This window comes from Cherax quadricarinatus, chromosome 29 (assembly GCF_038502225.1).
Source record: "Cherax quadricarinatus isolate ZL_2023a chromosome 29, ASM3850222v1, whole genome shotgun sequence".
NCBI lineage: Eukaryota > Metazoa > Arthropoda > Malacostraca > Decapoda > Parastacidae > Cherax > Cherax quadricarinatus.
In genome coordinates this window covers 25,980,200-26,002,453 of record NC_091320.1, presented here as the reverse complement: position 1 = coordinate 26,002,453, position 22,254 = coordinate 25,980,200, and the positions used below count along the sequence as shown (strand labels likewise).

Sequence of the window (22,254 nt, the reverse complement as noted above, 5' to 3'; positions counted from 1 at the left end):
GTGGTTGCTTGGCTTCGTCAACCAAACATTATGGATATTCTATGTGAGAGGCATAGTGGCCTTCGCACCTCACCAGCTCTCAGGGACAAAGTCACAGCTATTCGAGTTGATGGCACTGTAGCGCTGGACAGACTCAGTCACGATGTTGACCTCACTATTGTACTTAGGTAAGGAAATGACAGTATCATTTTTGAATAAAGAACAAAAAGGCACAATACCATGAAACTTACACATAGGAGACTGAAACTTGACAGTGTTTCAATCCAACTGGGACCATTAACTAGTCACACACACAGAGAAGTGCAAAGGGAAAAGGGCCAGAATATATACAATGGGAGTAGGGGACAGGAGTGGTAGAACGGGAGGAAGGGTTAGTAATATTGTAGTAGTAGTTATAGAGTGCAACAGTGATAGAGGTGGCAGTAAGATAGCAGTAGTGGTTGTAAAAAAAGGGACAGAGGGTGGAATGTGAACAAAGAAATAGTAGTAGTTGGTAGTAATAATGGAGGTAGTCTAAGGAACAAGAGAAAAGAGGAGCACTGCAGGAGAGCTAGTGGATCACAGGGATAGGACAAATTTCCTGTAGGATTAACCCCTCATAGGACAGAACCCAACTAGGTAGAAGACAAGAAAGGTAATGAAAACATAGGAAAGGTGAAGAGGTAGGGAGAGGAGCAGAGAAAGATTGGGTCAAGTCACAAGTGTTCTGAAGTCTGGAGCATTTGTCAGGATTATACACAACATTCATAATATGAATCTTATTCCTAGCTTTGTCTTTGTAGATGCCTTCCTTTCTCATTATACTATCGAATGCTTCAAACCTCAGAAAACTCATGACTTGACCTGATCTTTATCTGCTTCTCTCCCTACCTCTTCACCTTTCCTGTCTTTGCCTAGGTGGGTTCTGTCCTGGAGAGGGTTTAGTCAGCAGGGTTTTGTCCTACCCCTGTGGTCCACTAGCTCTCCTTTGTTTACTTGCTGTTGCTGCTGCTGCTGCTGCCACAGCCGCCGCCGCCGCCGCCGCCGCCACCTGTTCTATCACTCCCATTCCCCACCCCATTCTTGTATATATTCTGGCTCCCTTCTCTTCACTCTTCTCTGTGTGACTAGTTAATGGTCTAAGTCAGACTAAAATGTCATAGGTTTCCTGTGTGGGGGTTGTTAGTGTATCATTTGTTAATATTGTATTAAGTGTATAAAAAGAATATGTTAGGAAACATTGAGAAAGTATGGCTTTCATTTAATAAAATAATTTACACATTATTTGTTCATTATGTTGCTTACAGTAAATCCTAAATATAATGGATCTCAATATAACAGAACTTTAAAATCATGGGTAAAATCCAGTAGGTAAATTGTACTTTTAGCTCCTTTATTTATTTTTAATGTTTATTAGTGTATCTGTAAATTGGGTGTACAGCACTATATTAGGTTTACACTATTACTTTTTTCCTCTTTTAAGATTCTGATTTAATGGACACTCAGACAGTCCTTCCTATTAGTTCATTATATCAGGGGTTTACTGTACATCAAGACAATGAATATGCAATAGGCTACTAGATATAAAAATATTTAAGCAAAATGGTTTTGAATATTGGACTTAGAAATAATTGTTTTATTGTTTGCAGTTTGTTTGAACATGAGATCATGTCATATGTGCCACCTACAATTGGTATATCTCCTCGTGGTTCCCCACAACCATCTCCTCAGGCCTCACCAGGATTGGCAAGGGCAAATGCTCGAGCACCAGCTCCTCACAGAAGGGATTTTGAAGCAAAGCTCAGGAATTTTTATAGGAAACTTGAAGGCAAAGGCTATGGGCAAGGTCCAAGTAAACTCAAGTGAGCAGTATTAAGTGTTTTATGTTTTTTGGAGGAAAGATGGTAAAAGATGAGAATATTGATTTGAACTAAATGTAAAGTGATTCATCATTGAATAGGCAGATATCATTGATCCATGTACATCATTAAAAGTACATTCGTTGCATAAATTAATTTCTTAAATTATATCTTCATGTTCACAAAACATGTATAGAGAATTTGCATAACAGACCCTTATGCAATGAGTTATGTTTATATTGCTGTAAATATCATATGTAGCACATTTTCATAACTGTTTATTCTGGGAATTACAGGTAATCTGAGGGTGAATCTTCAGAGGCCAACAGGAAGTGCTGTAATACACTTTTCCTCATAATTCATCTTAGATTTACAAATGTTTTCCCTGAATTTGGTGGCAGCATTAAGATGTGTGTTTTTATAAAATAGCTTGGAAGTAACATACACATGATTATAGTGTATTTTCTGTCAGTAGTATTAAAAACAACTTGTTGAGGCTTTATTAAAGAACTCTAATGAGAGTCAGATAATCAGAGTGTGCTCATGTTTTAAATCTCAAATCAGTTTGAGTGCCTAAGTAAATTGTTGACATTTCTTAATATTAACCCTTTCAGGGTCCGTCCCGTAGATCTACGGCTTTACGTTCAGGGTCCAAACCGTAGATCTACGCCAAAATTCTAGCGGCGCCAAATTTAGCGCGGGAAGGCTGGTTGGCCTACATCTGAGAGAATGGGTCTGGGTGGTCAGTGTGCACACTATAGAAAAAATCTGGACGCCTGCATGGCATTGTGGGAACGCCGGCAAAGTGGCTTGGTTCATGGTGCCTGGCGGAAAGAAAGCTCTCACTCCCCACTCACTCTCTGGGTGAATTCTGACTCTCCTCTTCACAACTTACAGTTCTAAGACTGATGGAAGTGGAGCTGAAGACGAATTCTATGGTTTTGAACCACATGGTACCATTGTGCCATATGGTACAATGGTACCATATGGTACACTGGTGCCATGTCATACAATGGTATCATATGGTACAATAGTACCATATGGTACAATGTACCATATAGTACATTGTACCATATAGTACATTGTACCATATGGTACATTATACCATATGGTACAGGGTACAGAGACCCTAATGGAATTAAGTCTGTCTGACTTTTTTGGGTTATCCTAGGTTCTCCAAACATACGCTGCTAAGTATGATATTCTATGTAACTTTATTTGTGTATAACTAAATAAACTTACTTATGATGACACATGCACTTGAATAAGTTTATTCAGGTGTACAGAAATACAATTACATAGATTATCATACATAGCAGCATACGTATAAAATCCTAGGGTAACCCAAAAAAGTCTGGGTGACTTATTTCCATAGTTATCCCTGTATTTGTACCATATGGTGTCATGTACTGTATGGTACCCTGTACCATATGGTACCCTGCACCATATGGTATCCTGCACCATATGTTATCCTGTACTGCATGGTACCCTATACCATATAGCACAATGTACCATATGGTACCCTGTAACATATGATACCATGTACCATATGGTCAATAGGTGTTGGTGGCATGAGACACCAGCCAAGACTGAGTGAGTGGCGACGCAAGCTAGCTACTGACTCCGCAGTTTCCGAGACAAAGTGCTTTGTCATCCACCTCGAGGAACATGTAAAGTTCCTGTACACTTGTAAATATATAATAGAACATTACTAATATACAACATTTTTTGCATATTTTTGTTGTAAACAACTATTGTAAACAAAATAATAATGAAAATATTAGTGTGTTTATTGTGTTGAATACAACAGTACCATACGGTACAATGAACCATATGGTATCGTTGTACTGTATGGTACCTTATGGTACCATAAGGTACCATTGCACCATATGTTACCATTGTATATGGTACAATTGTACCAAATGGTGCCATTGTACCATATGGTACTATTGTATCATATGGTACCATTGTATCATGTGCCATTGTACCATATTGTACCATATGGTACCATTGTATCATATGGTGCCATTGTACCATATGGTACCATTGCACCCTATGGCACCATTGTACTATATGGTACCATTGTATTCAACACAATAACCACACTATTCATCATTTTGTTTACAATAAACTTGTAAACAAGTTTTGTAAGCAATATAATGATAAACAAATTAGTGCAGTTATTGTGTTGAATACAATGAGTATACACTTATACAATATACATTATACTGGTCTCACAGGCCACAAATGTTATTAGAAAAAGAAAAAAATAGAAAAGAAAAGAAAAAAGTATAAAAAACGTAAAATAAAAAAATGGGATTTTGCGGAAGTCACTGATGTTGCCGCCACTGAGTCATTTTGGGTCAACTTCCCGCCGCTGTATCTCGGTAAGTACTGATCAGAAAAATTTTGTTTTTGTTCTATTACCTTCACAAAAATATTATCTTTAATTCTGTAAGATTTTTTTTTTTTTTTTTTTTTTTCAAAATTTCTTGGACACTGGGGCACTACAGTGGACCCCCGCATAACGATGGCATCACATAGCGATTATTTCGCATACCGCTTACTTTAATTGCAAAAATTTTGCCTCACATACCGCTTAAAAACCCGCTTACCGATTTTCGTCCGAGACGCGTCCAATGTGCAGCCTGAGCCACGCTCACATGTTCCGCCGGTGGCATTGTTTACCAGCCAGCCTCCGCGGTAACATCCAAGCATACAATCGGAATATTTCGTATTATTACAGTGTTTTCGGTGCTTTTTCTGGAAAATAAGTGACCATGGGCCCCAAGAAAGCTTCTAGTGCCAACCCTACAGCAATAAGGGTGAGAATTACAATAGAGATGAAGAAAAAGATCATTGATAAGTATGAAAGTGGAGTGCATGTCTCCGAGCTGGCCAGGTTGTATAATAAACCCCAATCAACCATCGCTACTATTGGTGGTACAGCTGCTGCTGCACTGTCAGCTGCTGCTGCACTGTCAGCTGCTGCTGCACTGTCAGCTGCTGCTGCTGCTGTAGCACCGTTGTTGGTGTGGCTTATTGAGAATACCAAGAAACAATTAACCCCAGAGGATTTGCCACCCAGGATAACCCAAAAAAGTCAGTGTCATCGAAGACTGTCTAACTTATTTCCATTGGGGTCCTTAATCTTGTCTCCCAGGATGCAACCCACACAAGTCGACTAACACCCAGGTGAACAGGGAAAAATGCCTGGAACTAGTGCTCATATTGGTGAATTTAAAGCCAGCAAAGGTTGGTTTGAGAGATTTAAGAATCGTAGTGGCATACACAGTGTGATAAGGCCTGTTCTGGAAGAAAATGCCAAACAGGACCTACAGTACTCAGGAGGAAAAGGCACTCCCAGGACACAGTGTCTCATCAGTCATTGCTGCATCTTCAATAAAGGTAAGTGTCATTTATTCTTCATTTAGTAGACTAGTACATGCACAATATATACTGTGCATGTACTACTCTACTATTGTGCATGTATCCTTCTCTTTGTGTGTGGGAAAATGTATATTTCATGTGGTAAAATTTTTTTTTTCATACTTTTGGGTGTCTTGCACGGATTAATTTGATTTCCATTATTTCTTATGGGGAAAATTCATTCACATAGCGATTATTTCGCATAACAATTACCCCTCTTGCACGGATTAAAATCGTTAACCGGGGGTCCACTGTACTTCAGATTTTGGCCTTGGACCCTGAAAGGGTTAATTTAATTTCAAACTGATATAAGACATCTTTTAGGTAACCTTTAATGGTCATAAACACTGCATACTGTAGCATATACAGTGGACCCTCGAATTTCATCATCCCTTTTCTGTATGTAAAACTATAGTTTTTTTTTTTAAAGTTGGTTGTCTCCCACTGAGGCAGGGTGACCCATAAACAAAGAAAATCCCCAAAAAGAAAATAATTTCATCATCATTCAGCACTTTCACCTCACTCATACATAATCACTTTTTGCAGAGGTGCCCAGAACACAACAGTTTAGAAGCATATATGTATAAAGATATAGGTAGTAGGTTGGTAGACAGCAACCACCCAGGGAGGTACTACTGTCCTGCAAAGTGAGTGTAAAATGAGAGCCTGTAATTGTTGTACATGATGGTAGGATTGCTGGTATCTTTTGTTTGTCTCATAAATATGCAAGATTACAGGTATATCTTGCTACTTCTAGTACTCACACTTAGGTCACACTACACATACATGTATACGTTTATTTATACACTTATCTGAGTTGTCTGCTATTTTCTTTCTAGTTCTTGTTCTTGTTTATTTCCTCTTATCTCCATGGGGAAGTGGAACAGAATTCTTCCTCCGTAAGCCATGTGTGTTGTAAGAGGCGACTAAAATGCTGGGAGCAAGGGGCTAGTAACCCCTTCTCCTGTATAAATTACTAAATTTAAAAAGATAAACTTTTGTTTTTCTTTTTAGGGCCACCCTGCCTCGGTGGGATACGGCCGGTTTGTTGAAAAAAAAAAAAATCTGAGTTTGATTTTATCTTAATAGTTCTTGTTCTTATTACTTTTCCTTTTATATCCATGGGGAAGTGGAATAAGAATCTTTCCTCCGTAAGCCATGCGTGTTGTAAAAGTCAATTAAAATGCCGGGAACAGTGGGCTAGTAACCCCTTTTCCTGTAAAGATTAATAAAAAATAAGGATAGGAGTGAATGGAGACAAATGGTTTTTGAGACCTGACGAGCTGTTGGAGTGCGAGCAGGGCAATATTTAGTGAAGGGATTCAGGGAAACTGGTTATTTTTATATAGCTGGACTTGAGTCCTGGAAATGGGAAGTACAATGCTTGCACTTTAAAGGAGGGGTTTGGGATATTGGCAGTTTGGAGGGATATGTTGTGTATCTTTATACGTACTGTATATACTTCCGAACTGTTATATTCTGAGCACCTCTGCAAAAACAGTGATAATGTGTGAGTGAGGTGAAAGTGTTGAATGATGATGAATGTATTTTGTTTTGGGGGATTTTCTTTCTTTTTGGGTCACCCTGCCTCAGTGGGAGACGGCTGACTTGTTAAAAAAAAAATACTAAAACAAAGAAGAAGAAAACTATAGTTATAATCTATAAAATGTACTTTTTGTTAATATTTTTGGTGTCTGGAATGGAATAATTGGATTTACATTATTTCTTATGGGAAATATTAACAAAAAATACATTTTATAGGGAATAACCATAGTAGTATTACATATAGAAAAGGGATGATGAAATTCGAGGGCCCACTGTACTTGACAATCAGTTTTTATGAGTATTTTGGGTGCCCCATTTATGTATTTTTCTTTAATTTTTAAGCTTGTTATTCCCACCATTAAAATTAGACCATAGATATTTAATTGAAATTATTAATTGACTAGTGTTTTGAGATTCTTTGAGACTATACTCCTTTTAAAATTTCTGAAATGACACTTTTTTTTTTGCTTCATCCATCTTCCACCAAGGTAGGGTGACTCATTTGTTTAATTGATGTCTTGCCAAAAGTGTGCTAACATTACAATCTAGATGACCATCCAAACTGCAACATCCCCACTCTTCCTTCAGAGGGCAGGCACTCCCTTTCCCTCCTCCAGGACTCAAGTCCAGCAAACCAGCTTTCCTGAATTCCTTGCTAAATGTTACCTTGCTCACTCCATCAGTACATCAAGCATTGAAAGCTACTTATTTCTACTCTCATCTAACATGCTCACACAAGCTTGTTGGATGCTGCAGCTATTCATATATTTATATTCAAGTTTACTGTATTCAAGACTGTAAATATTGTGCTGGGTATAACTTAAAATAATGTCCTCATATTTTTGTTTACAGGCTCAACATACGTCGTGATCACTTACTAGAAGATGCTTTTAATAAAGTCATGGGTGCCAGTAAGAAGGATCTCCAAAAATCTAAATTATACATCACATTCTATGGAGAAGAAGGACTTGATTATGGTGGTCCATCCCGGGAATTTTTCTTTCTTCTGTCAAGAGAACTCTTTAATCCTTACTATGGCCTATTTGAATACTCAGCAAATGATACCTACACTGTGCAAATTTCTCCAATGTCTGCCTTTGTGGACAATTACCATGACTGGTTCAGATTTTGTGGGAGGGTGCTGGGCTTGGCACTTGTTCATCAGTATCTGCTTGATGCTTTTTTCACCAGACCATTCTACAAGGGTTTACTTCGCAGGTGAGTAAATAGTATTTGTTCTTTATATAGTATTTGCATTAAAAAGTTACCATTGAGAATCAAGTCAGAACACTTTTTAACACATTGATCCTCTCTCATCAAGGTAGGGTGAGGTGAAAAAGAAGACACTTTCACCATCGTTCATTCAATCACTGTCTTGCCTACAGCATTCTGAAGTCAGAGCTGAGATAACTTTCTAAACTGCAGCATTTCTTTCAGAGTCCAGGAACTGTACTCCCACCTCCAGGATTCAAGTCTGGCTAACCACTTTCCACTTTTCCAACAGCTCATCAGGTTCCAAATACCATTCATCTCCATTCACTCCTATCTAACACGCTCATGCACGCTTGCTGAAAGTCCAAGCCCCTCGCCCACAAAACCTCCTTTACCCCCTCCCTCCAACCTTTGCGAGGACACCCCCTACCCCGCCTTCCTTCCCCTACAGATTTATACACTCTCCATGTCATTCTACTTTGATCCATTCTCTCTAAATGACCAAACCACTTTAACAACCCCTCTTCAGCCCTCTAACTAATACTTTTATTAACTCCCCACCTTCTCCTAATTACCACACTCCGAATTTTCTGCATAATGTTTACACCACACATTGCTCTTAGACAGGAGAACTCCACTGCCTCCAAATGTCTCCTCTCTGCAGCATTTACAACCCAAGCTTCACATCCATATAAGAGTGTTGTTACCACTATACTTTCATACATTCCCTTCTTTGCCTCTATAGATAACATTTTTTGTCTCTGCATATACCTCAACACACCATTCGCATTTTTTCCTTTGTCAATTCTATGATTAACCTCATCCTTCATAAATCCATCCGCTGACACGTCAACTCCCAAATATCTGAAAAGATTCACTTCTTCCATACTCCTCCTCTCCAATTTGATATCCAAATTTTCTTTATCTAAATCATTTGATACCCTCATCACCTTACTCTTTTCTATGTTCACTTTCAACTTCCTACCTTTACACACACTCCCAAACTCATCCACTAACCTGTGCAATTTTTCTTTAGAATCCCCCATAAGCACAGTATCATTAGCAAAAAGTAACTGTGTCAATTCCCATTTTGTATTTGATTCCCTATAATTTAATCCCACCCCTCTCCTGAACACCCTAACATTTACTTCTTTTACAACCCCATCTATAAATGTATTAAACAACTATGGTGACATTACACATCCCTGTGTAAAACCTACTTTTACCGGGAAGTAGTCTCCCTCTCTTCTACACACCCTAACCTGATCCTCACTATCCTCATAAAAACTCTTTCAAGCATTTAGTAACTTACTACCTATTACATATACTCGCAACATCTGCCACATGGCTCCCCTATCCACTCTGTTATATACCTTTTCTAAATCCATAAATGCAGTGAAAACTTCCTTACCTTTATCTAAATACTGTTCACATACAGTAGACCTTCATTTAGCATGGTAGTTATGTTCCTGAAAATGCTGTGTTAGGTAAAATCCTGTAAGATGAACTGAAGAACTTACGGGAAAAATAGGGTTACGTTCCCGAGAGCCCACAAAAAGTCAAACAACTTTTTAGGCCTCCACGTCCTACAAAAATAAAAGTGAATATGTAGTTTTAGTTCATTGTTGTGATGTATTATGTTGTTTTTACTGCTTAAAACTACAAATGTAACAGAAATAATAGTATTTCTTACCTTAAATTATGGATGCTGGTGTTTGTGGATGATTGTGGAGAGTTATGCTGTGGCCCTACTGGGCTGAGGTGGATGGTAGAGGTTCTGGTACTGAAGTCGATGGTTGTACTGGAGTGTCTAACTGTAAGTCACTCAGTAAGCCAGTCAAGTCACTCAGTAAGTCAGTCAAGTCACTCAGTAAATCAATCATGTCACCCAGTAAATCAGCCAGGTCATTCAGTAAGTCAGTCAAGTCACTGAGTAAGTCAATCAAGTCACTCAGTAAATCAGTCAAGTCATTCAGTAAGTCACTCAAGTCACTAAGGCAGTCAAGTCATTCAGTAAGTCAGTGAAGTCACTCAGTAAGTCAGTCAGGTCACTCAGTAAGTCAGTCAAGTCACTCAGTAAGTTAGTCAAGTCACTCAGTAAGTCATTCAAGTCATTCAGTAAGTCAGTCAAGTCACTCAGTCACTGAAGTCACTCAGTAAGTCAGTCAAGTCACTCAGTAAATCAGTCAAGTCATTCAGTAAGTCAGTCAAGTCACTCAGTAAATCAGTCAAGTCACTCAGTAAGTCAGTCAAGTCACTCAGCAAGTCAGTCAAGTCACTCAGTAAGTCAGTCATGTCAGTCAGTCAAGTCATTCAGTAAGTCAATCAAGTCACTCAGTCACTGAAGTCACTCAGTAAGTCAGCCAAATCATTTAGTAAGTCAAGTCACTCAGTAAGTCAGTCATGTCATTCAGTAAGTCAAGTCACTCAGTAAGTCAGTCAAGTCATTCAGTAAGTCAAGTCACTCAGCAAGTCAGTCAAGTCATTCAGTAAGTCAAGTCACTCGGTAAGTCAGTCAAGTCATTCAGTAAGTCAATGAAGTCACTCACTGAAGTCACTCAGTAAGTCAGTTAAGTCAGTAAGTCAAGTCACTCAGTGAAATCACTCAGTAAGTCAATTGTGGAGAAATTTTCTCCAGGAGGGGGGTATCAGCCCCCTTCAGCCCCTTTCAGCCCTGAGGGGCCCAGCCCTCTCAGAAGGGGCAAGCGTCTTGTTTACTGCTACAGTGAGTAATTGATCACAGATGCCGTACGAGTATGCGACGTGGTCAAGTGACCGCTGCTCCTTGCAGAGTGTTGCAGAGTGTATTTTAATAAGAGACAGTACATCTCTTACTTTAGCAGGACAATTAAGGAAAATCCTGCTCCCACTTTGTTACCATAGTAAAGACAGTGGACATTGTTGTCTATGCTTAAGACAGCAAGAATCAAACATTCTGCTTTACTTCATCGAGGAAGTGGCAAGGAAGCAAAAGTACTAGGTCAGCTTTTTCTTTGTGCTAGGGGAGTGACGTCATGGGGCGCTGTGGCATCTTCAGATTACTTTTGACTCTACTGAGAGTGACACTGATGCCAGGATAACCAACAAAGAACGATTTGTGCGTTAGTGTGAACAAAGTATCTCATAAAACACAATAAACACTTAAGAGAAGTGTGATCAGCTTCTTTAGTGATAAGATTGTGAACAATAAAGACAAATCTTGTGGAACATAGTGTACCAGTGTGCGTTTCCTAGACTATGGAAGACGTGGACATCCAAGGACACTTCAGCTTCTATCAAGTCACCGATACCTGTCGAAGGTGTGAAGAACACCATAGCTCACATTACAAGAGCAAGGTATGTTACGAATTTCTTGTAGTACGGGGGACTGCGCAGTTCTTGAGTCGCAAGGAGTTTGTAATCAACCTATAGTCGGCAGTAAGGTGTGGACTTTTGAGTCCAAACAAGTATGTATTTTGTCAGCCATCAGTGAATGAAATATGCTGACATAACACCCCCTAGGGGTAAGTTATAATCTTACAAATTATAATTCTTGACAGCCCGTTGTGAGATGGTTTCGACAGCTTCTAGACCTCGTCTGCAGGGGCAGCTGTGCAGGCGATGAGTTGTCTTTAAGTTAAGTTTTCACTGTTTAAACTTAGCTGGTAATGCCATTTCTCAACATATTGGTCATGCTCGAACCGGATAAAGGCCATACTGTGGTCCAAATATGTTGTACTACAGTGTACAAATAACCTACGAGCCAAGGTCCTTCGAAAAAAGCTGTAAAACTAGTGTTTTACAATATAAATCAGTATAAATGAGTCCCTCCAGACTCAATCACAGAGAATGGGCAGCCAAAAGAAAACGGGCGCTCACCCAAACGGGCGTTCACCCAAAGAAAACGGGAGCTGAGTGACTCACCCAACAAGAAAACGGGGGATGGCACCTGACATCCACTGCTCCAATCTCGAAAATCGCTGACAAAGACAACAACCCAAGTGATGTTCGGTTTGTCTGAGTGTATATACACATTGTGTTTATAATGTTTATAGACAGAAATTAAGAGACAAGATTGTGTTAAAGTTTGTTTCTTATAGATCTACCTGTTATATTAAAGGAACTTATATATAAAGTGTAAGCTTTCAAATACATATTAACAGTGACATTTATATATGTGTAAGTAATATTCACGTGTGATTTACAGTTATACAGTGACATTTATAGTGTATAGTGAATGAAGTGTATAACGTTATTTACGATTAATCATCGTTGTCAGGCTGACACAGCAAACTCAAGCCATAAACACCAGCCACATGTACTCTGTACCCTTCATGGTCATTGACCCTGAGGTTAAGCTTAGTGGGTCAGTAGTGTCTGACTCGATTATTGCTGACTTAAGCATAACAAAAACTCAGCACTATAGCAGTACAGTGTTTTTTAAACACTCTAAGTGTGGTGCTGGAATTTTCAATATACCATTAAAATGGCTTGTTTGAAAACTCATTTTCAGTCTTTACAGACTAAGATTACACAATTAGAAAATCTAATTTCAGTCTGTATAGGATTAACTCAAGATACAAACATAGAATTTGATGATCTCGAGGTCAAATTTGGATTACTAACACAACGTCTGGAAATAATTAATTCAGACTATACACATTATGAGAAGAATTTTCTTGAATCAGATCCATCTGAGGATGAAATTAAAAATGTTTTGGATACATTTAGTAATCAACAATTAAGGTGGACAGGAGTACAGGCTATCTGCCGCAAAACTCTGTCACAGAGACCTACTGTAACTAGTGGTCAAACACCTGTTACACCTGTAACAACAACAGGTGTCCCATTACCAAGCTTACCTACATTGTCATTACCTATTTTCCAAGGTCATAATTATGAAGAATTCATTAGTGGGTTTCAATCCATAGTAAATTCACGAACTGACGTAGATGAGATTGCTAAGTTCAATTACCTTAAATGTCTTGTGAAGGGAGAACCCTATGAACTGATTAAGTCATTTCCGGTGGTTAAAGGCAATTATCAAATAGCCTTACGTGTCTTAGCAGACAATTACTTTGATGCTGACAAGGCCAGAGTTAGACATGCAGTCTTAATATTAAGCTTGAAGCCACCCAAACATTGTTTTTCAGACTTACAGGCATTTAGAATCACATTAGACAATAGTCTCAGATCTCTAGGTGCTAAATATGACCTAAGACAATGTGATTGGTTTATCAGTGGTATTGTACAAGATAAGTTGTCACCACAAACTATTGAACGATTAAATATTATGTTCAATAAACGCTATTTCACTTGTGAGGAAATTAGCAATGGTTTACAAACGATAGTTTCATGCATGCAAGCAAGGAGACAAGATGAAAAATCCACAAATCCAGTGGATAATAAACCTTCAATTCAGTATAAAAAGAGTATACTTACTCCCACTAAACCACAGAATGGGAAATCCCATATAGGCATTTATCAAGCTGTGAATACAACAAACAGTAAACAGACTGTCATACATAAACATACTCCAAAATGTGTACTTTGTGATGGAACACATTGGGCACAGTATTGTAGTCAATACACATCAATGGAGGCACGTAAACAACGTGTTCATCAGCTGAAAAGGTGCATCAAGTGTTTAGGTGAACACAAGGGAGGAAAATGCTCACTGAAGAAGTGTTTTAAATGCAAGGGTATGCATCATACAGCATTATGCCCAAATACTTTTGCTGAACAGCAGAAGACTTCCACAGAATCAGGAAGTCAACAAGCAACAGCATTAAATGTGAGAGATAAGTTTAAAGCAACTGCTCTCCCGATAGCTCGAATTGAGTTATCTAATAAATTACACAAAACCAGTGTGTTAACACTATTTGATCAAGGCTCACAAAGGTCCTTCATAAGAAGAACAGTGTTGCAGAAACTGAATAAACAACCCTATGCCAAAATACAGTTAGATATAGCTGGTTTTTTTCCACAATTCTGGTAAACAGACATATGACCTAGCCAGAATCACTGTTGGTCTAGGAAACAGGAAAAAGACAGTAGAAGCTGTGGTAGTAGATGATTTGCCTAAGTCTGTGCAGATCCAGGGATTAAAAGAAACAGTTGCAGCACTGAAAGCAGCTAAGGTCAAGTTAGCCTGTCCTGACATACAGACGGACACAATTAGTCCAATTGATTTAATCATTGGAAGTGATTATTATCACTGTTTTGTGCAAAATATAGTAAGTAAACATGATGTTCACTTGCTGAAAACAGCAGGAGGCCACATGATATGTGGTCCCATTCCCTCTCAAAGTGGGAAAAAAGCTGATATTGATTCAGTGGAAAATGTACTAGTTACGAGAATAACCACTGATCATGTACCACAGCAAAAATTATCATTACTGGAAGAAATGAATGAACCAGTTGATAAGTTGTGGGATTTAGATGCGATAGGTATTGATGTAAATAAACCAAGCCCACAAGAGTCTCAGACTTATAACCAATATTTGGACACTGTCGAATATAAAGATGGACAGTATTGGGTTAGATTACCATGGAAATTAAATCCACCACATCTGCCTAGCAATTATCGCATGGCTTTCGGACAGATGAAAGCACAAATACATGAGCTCAGGAAGAATCCAGAGCTACTGACTGTTTATGATAATATCATACAAGAACAGTTGAACAATAAATTCATTGAGGAAATAGTCGAAGATAAGTTGAAGACAGAAGCTCATTATCTCCCCCACCATGGAGTCAGAAAAGATTCTGAAACCACTCCACTACGTGTTGTATATAATTACAGCGCACGTGCAAATAAAGATGTAGCAAGTCTTAATGACTGTCTGATGACCGGATCCTTACTAACTGAGAAGCTTGGAGACGTGCTTATGAAATTTCGCACAAACCCATATGCCTACACGGCTGATATTTCCAAAGCTTTCTTAAGAGTAGGACTACAAGAAATAGATAGAGATTATACTCGATTCTTGTGGCCTGAAAATCCACATGATCCTCAAAGTCCTGTGAAAACTTATCGTTTCAAATCAATATTATTTGGTGCAACATCCTCTCCATTCTTATTAGAAGCTACTCTGAATACACATTTGAAGAAATCTGAAAGTCCCTTCAAAGAAATCTTAAAGAAAAGTTTCTATGTGGACAATCTTCAAGGTAGTGTGAATAAAGAGGAGGATTTGAAATCCTTATACAGAGAAGCTAACAAGGAGATGAAAGAAGCAAATATGCCTCTAAGGATGTGGAATACAAATTCAAAGCAATTAAGGGAACTTATCAAAGAATATTTCGCTGAAGCTGAAATTCCTGATTGCAACAATATGCTGGGACTTAATTGGAACACACAGGAAGATACTTTGAGTCTCAAAAAGATAAACAATAAATCATGCAGTACACTCACTAAATGTAGTTTACTGTCAGAGGTATCACAATGTTTTGATCCTCTAGGACTCGTCTCACAATTACCATAAAGGGTAAAATGCTTATGCAAGATGCATGGAAGCTCAAAATTGGATGGGATGAGAACTTGCCTCTAGAAATGAGTCAAGCATGGGATGAAATATCCAGGGAGTTTAAACAACTTCATCAAATTAAATTTCCCAGACAAATAGGTCAAGAGGGAAACAATTACACATTACATGTGTTCTGTGATGCGTCAACCAGAGGTTATGGCGCTGTAGCTTACATGAGTAATGCTGAAGGAAGTACACTAATTACTTCAAAGGCCAGGGTCGCACCCTTGAAGGTCAGAACAATACCACAACTGGAACTGACAGTACTTTATGTAGGTACAAAATTAGCTGTCTATCTCAACAAAGTACTTGATCATCTCACTGTTGAAAAAACCGTGATCTGGAGTGATAATGAAGCAGTTCTCCAGTGGTTAAGAAATAATAAGAGTAAGTTGGTCTATGTACAGAACAGAGTAGCGGAAATAAAAGAGATGCAGAGAGATTATCTCTTTCTCCACATCTCTACCCAAGAGAATCCAGCTGACCTGTTGTCACGTGGTGTCCCACTCAAGAAATTTTATTTTTATTTTTTTTATTATTATCACACCGGCCGATTCCCACCAAGGCAGGGTGGCCCGAAAAAGAAAAACTTTCACCATCATTCACTCCATCACTGTCTTGCCAGAAGGGTGCTTTACACTACAGTTTTTAAACTGCAACATTAACACCCCTCCTTCAGAGTGCAGGCACTGTACTTCCCATCTCCAGGACTCAAGTCCGGCCTGCCGGTTTCCCTGAATCCCTTCATAAATGTTACTTTGCTCACACTCCAACAGCACGTCAAGTATTAAAAACCATTTGTCTCCATTCACTCCTATCAAACACGCTCACGCATGCCTGCTGGAAGTCCAAGCCCCTCGCACACAAAACCTCCTTTACCCCCTCCCTCCAACCCTTCCTAGGCCGACCCCTACCCCGCCTTCCTTCCACTACAGACTGATACACTCTTGAAGTCATTCTGTTTCGCTCCATTCTCTCTACATGTCCGAACCACCTCAACAACCCTTCCTCAGCCCTCTGGACAACAGTTTTGGTAATCCCGCACCTCCTCCTAACTTCCAAACTACGAATTCTCTGCATTATATTCACACCACACATTGCCCTCAGACATGACATCTCCACTGCCTCCAGCCTTCTCCTCGCTGCAACATTCATCACCCACGCTTCACACCCATATAAGAGCGTTGGTAAAACTATACTCTCATACATTCCCCTCTTTGCCTCCAAGGACAAAGTTCTTTGTCTCCACAGACTCCTAAGTGCACCACTCACTCTTTTTCCCTCATCAATTCTATGATTCACCTCATCTTTCATAGACCCATCTGCTGACACGTCCACTCCCAAATATCTGAATACGTTCACCTCCTCCATACTCTCTCCCTCCAATCTGATATTCAATCTTTCATCACCTAATCTTTTTGTTATCCTCATAACCTTACTCTTTCCTGTATTCACCTTTAATTTTCTTCTTTTGCACACCCTACCAAATTCATCCACCAATCTCTGCAACTTCTCTTCAGAATCTCCCAAGAGCACAGTGTCATCAGCAAAGAGCAGCTGTGACAACTCCCACTTTGTGTGTGATTCTTTATCTTTTAACTCCACGCCTCTTGCCAAGACCCTCGCATTTACTTCTCTTACAACCCCATCTATAAATATATTAAACAACCACGGTGACATCACACATCCTTGTCTAAGGCCTACTTTTACTGGGAAAAAATTTCCCTCTTTCCTACATACTCTAACTTGAGCCTCACTATCCTCGTAAAAACTCTTCACTGCTTTCAGTAACCTACCTCCTACACCATACACTTGCAACATCTGCCACATTGCCCCCCTATCCACCCTGTCATACGCCTTTTCCAAATCCATAAATGCCACAAAGACCTCTTTAGCCTTATCTAAATACTGTTCACTTATATGTTTCACTGTAAACACCTGGTCCACACACCCCCTACCTTTCCTAAAGCCTCCTTGTTCATCTGCTATCCTATTCTCCGTCTTACTCTTAATTCTTTCAATTATAACTCTACCATACACTTTACCAGGTACAGTCAACAGACTTATCCCCCTATAATTTTTGCACTCTCTTTTATCCCCTTTGCCTTTATACAAAGGAACTATGCATGCTCTCTGCCAATCCCTAGGTACCTTACCTTCTTCCATACATTTATTAAATAATTGCACCAACCACTCCAAAACTATATCCCCACCTGCTTTTAACATTTCTATCTTTATCCCATCAATCCCGGCTGCCTTACCCCCTTTCATTTTACCTACTGCCTCACGAACTTCCCCCACACTCACAACTGGCTCTTCCTCACTCCTACAAGATGTTATTCCTCCTTGCCCTATACACGAAATCACAGCTTCCCTATCTTCATCAACATTTAACAATTCCTCAAAATATTCCTTCCATCTTCCCAATACCTCTAACTCTCCATTTAATAACTCTCCTCTCCTATTTTTAACTGACAAATCCATTTGTTCTCTAGGCTTTCTTAACTTGTTAATCTCACTCCAAAACTTTTTCTTATTTTCAAGAAATTTGTGGATAATAAATTATGGCTCCACGGACCGAACTGGCTCTCTAATGAAAATAACTGGCCTCAGCAAAAAGCTCACATTATGCCAGAAGAAACAGTCTGCTTGAACACAGCAGAAATAAGTTGTGTAAATACTGCAGACACAACAGAAATAGTCATTGATGGATCTAAATACTCATCTTTGGGTAAACTCTAAGAGTTACAGCTCTTGTCCATAAATTCATTAAAGGAATAAAACCTGATTATGAATATCTTGAACCCATTAAATACTGGATGAAACTAATACAGAAAGATGTTTTCTCTACAGAATATAAATTTCTAGAAACACAAGATAAATCCCCAAAGAAACCTGTTATGATTAATTCTTTAGGACTTTATCTCGATTCAGAAAAGATTATAAGATGTCGAGGAAGAATTCATAATTCTTCACTACCTAAAGAAGCCATACATCCAATATTGATCCCCAAGAATCATTGGCTAACAAAACTGATTGTGCAGAATGCCCACAGTAACGTGTTACATGGTGGGGTAGCTGACACACTTTGTCATATACGACAATCCTACTGGATACCTCAAGGTCGACAAAGTGTGAAAAAACAAATAAAGGACTGTATTACTTGTCGTCACTACGATATGCGAGTATGTCAGTATCCAGGTCCACCTCCATATCCCTCTGAAAGAGTTTGTCATGTCATTCCATTTGAGGTGACAGGTGTAGATTACACTGGACCAATAATTTTAACAAAAACAGTTGACAAAGTTCCCATCAAGGTGTACATCTGTTTGTTCACTTGTGCTACAACTAGAGCAGTACATCTAGAAGTAGCCACTGACATGTCTGCTGAAACCTTTATCAAATTATTCAGAAGGTTTGCAGCCAGAAGGGCATGTCCCAGACTGATGATTTCAGATAATGCAACGAACTTTGTTGCTGGTGCTGCTTATATAAGCAAGATCTTTGATCAACCAGAAGTACAACAGATGCTGAATCAACGCAGGTGTCGTTGGAGATACATTCCTCCTAAATCTCCATGGCACGGCGGATTTTATGAAAGAATGATCGGCATTGTAAAACGTTGTTTAAGGAAGACTCTTCATCGTCAAAGAATAGACTTAGAAGAATTCTGTACAGTTGTGACTGAAATAGAAAATAGAGTCAACAACAGACCTCTAACTTATGTTACCGATGATCTGGACAATTTAGAAGTGTTAAGTCCATCTCATTTACTCCATGGCAGAAGGCTCGAACCTGTTCCTCCCATGAATGATAAAGAAATCATAGAGGATCCTACTTATTTCGAACCTGAGCAACTCAGACGTAAATTCAAACACCTTAATAAAGTGATTGAACGTTGGGAGAAAATTTGGCAAGAAGACTATCTCACCTCATTGAGAGAACACTTCTATGGAGCTGGTGTTCCTGAAAATCATAAGTCCTTAAGACCTGGTGACATAGTGATTATCGACAATGATGGTCCGAGGTCCCAATGGCCACTTGGAAAAATTGTGACCATATATCCTGATGCAAATGGAATCATCAGGACAGTTGATGTTTTGAGCAAAGGTGTAGTGAATAAGTGGACAATAAATAAACTAGTGCTGTTAGAATTACACAGTGTTGAAAACAAAATTAGTGATTCTCCAGAAACCACACAGACTAAAGTTGTTCAGAAAAGAAAAGCAGCAGTGGTGGCGAGTGAGAAAATCAAATTAATGTTAAGTGATGAATAGTTCACCTGCAGCGAACCTCCGCCGCCCCCCAGTGTGGAGAAATTTTCTCCAGGAGGGGGGTATCAGCCCCCTTCAGCCCCTTTCAGCCCTGAGGGGCCCAGCCCTCTCAGAAGGGGCAAGCGTCTTGTTTACTGCTACAGTGAGTAATTGATCACAGATGCCGTACGAGTATGCGACGTGGTCAAGTGACCGCTGCTCCTTGCAGAGTGTTGCAGAGTGTATTTTAATAAGAGACAGTACATCTCTTACTTTAGCAGGACAATTAAGGAAACTCCTGCTCCCACTTTGTTACCATAGTAAAGACAGTGGACATTGTTGTCTATGCTTAAGACAGCAAGAATCAAACATTCTGCTTTACTTCATCGAGGAAGTGGCAAGGAAGCAAAAGTACTAGGTCAGCTTTTTCTTTGTGCTAGAGGAGTGATGGCATGGGGCGCTGTGGCGTCTTCAGATTACTTTTGACTCTACTGAGAGTGACACTGACGCCAGGATAACCAACAAAGAACGATCTGTGCGTTAGTGTGAACAAAGTATCTCATAAAACACAATAAACACTTAAGAGAAGTGTGATCAGCTTCTTTAGTGATAAGATTGTGAACAATAAAGACAAATCTTGTGGAACATAGTGTACCAGTGTGCGTTTCCTAGACTATGGAAGACGTGGACATCCAAGGACACTTCAGCATCTATCAAGTCACCGATACCTGTCGAAGGTGTGAAGAACACCATAGCTCATGTTACAAGAGCAAGGTATGTTACGAATTTCTTGTAGTACGGGGGACTGCGCAGTTCTTGAGTCGCAAGGAGTTTGTAATCAACCTATAGTCGGCAGTAAGGTGTGGACTTTTGAGTCCAAACAAGTATGTATTTTGTCAGCCATCAGTGAATGAAATATGCTGACATAACACCCCCTAGGGGTAATTTATAATCTTACAAATTATAATTCTTGACAGCCCGTTGTGAGATGGTTTCGACAGCTTCTAGACCTCGTCTGCAGGGGCGGCTGTGCAGGCGATGAGTTGTCTTTAAGTTAAGTTTTCACTGTTTAAACTTAGCTGGTAATGCCATTTCTCAACATCAATCAAGTCACTCAGTAAGTCAGTCAAGTCACTCAGTAAGTCAGTCAAGTCACTCAGCAAGTCAGTCAAGTTACTCAGTAAGTCAGTCAAGTCAGTCAGTGAAGTCACTCAGTAAGTCAGTCAAGTCACTCAGTAAGTTAGTCAAGTCACTCAGTAAGTCAGTCAAATCGTTAGTAAGTCAGTCAAGTCATTCAGTAAGTCAGCCAAGTCAGTCAGTCAGTCAAGTCACTCAGTAAGTCAGTCAAATCGTTAGTAAGTCAGTAAGTCATTCAGTAAGTCAGCTAAGTCACTCAGCAAGTTAGTCAAATCATTCAGTCAGTCATGTCACTCAGTCACTGAAGTCAGTCAAGTCACTCAGTAAGTCATTCAGTTAGTCAAGTCACTAAGTCAATCAAGTCATTCAGTAAGTCAGTCAAGTCACTCAGTCAGTGAAGTCACTCAGTATGTCAGTCAAGTCATTCAGTAAGTCAGTCAAGTCATTCATTAAGTCAGTCAAGTAACTCATTAAGGCAGTCGAGTAACTCATTAAATCAGTCAAGTCATTCAGTAAGTCAGGCAAGTCACTCAGCAAGTCAGTCAGTCATTCAGTAAGTCAATCACACAAACTCATGTTTACCTCTTTTTCTGTGTACAAAATAACACTTCATTACTGCTACAGGTTATCTCTTGTCTAATATCTTTGTTTCTTTGTTAATTCTAAAACTTAAGTGCTTATACCTCTTCCTGCCACTTTCAGCAACACTGGTATGGCTACTGAGTGTCATGATAGCTTGGCAGATACAAGATATAGTTATTAAAATATAACACAATTCACAAACACTTGTAGCAGAGAAAGACTCTGGATTGGACATGTAGGAATTACGAACGCTGCGATTGTGGGGTGGTGTCGGGGAGTGGTAGGGGATGGCGAGAGGGCTCCCTGGCTGCTCCACAACAAGTTGGCCGCTTGAGCGAGAGAGAATTTTTTTTTCCTTCCCACAAACTGAACCGTGTTAAATTAATTATACGACGTGTTACATAAAATTGTGTCGCAATTCTTCATTCATGCAATACTCAAATCGTGCCAAATAAACTCGTGCTAAATGATGGTCTACTGTATATGCATATATGCTTCAATGTAAACACTTGATCTACACATCCCCTACCCACTCTGAAACCTCCTTGCTCATCCACAATCCTACATTTTGTCATACCTCTAATTCTTTCAATAATAATAACCCGTATACTTTTCCTGGTATATTCAGTAAACTAATTCCTCTATAATTTTTACAATCTTTTTTGTCCCCCTTCCCTTTATATAAAGGAACTATACATGCTCTCTGCCAATCCCTAGGTACCTTCCCCTCTTTCATACATTAATTAAACA

The 22,254-nt window shown here is 39.3% G+C and overlaps 1 protein-coding gene across 1 annotated transcript in view; it reads left to right on the top strand.

The window, feature by feature from the left end:
- Hecw (Hecw ubiquitin protein ligase) overlaps positions 1-22,254 on the top strand; it is a gene marked incomplete at its 5' end in the record, with an annotated part of 73,724 nt that continues 51,470 nt past the window's right edge. Inside the window, 3 exon segments of the mRNA XM_070089662.1 lie at positions 1-167; positions 1,629-1,841; positions 7,665-8,030. Coding sequence (XP_069945763.1) covers positions 31-167; positions 1,629-1,841; positions 7,665-8,030 — 716 coding nt within the window.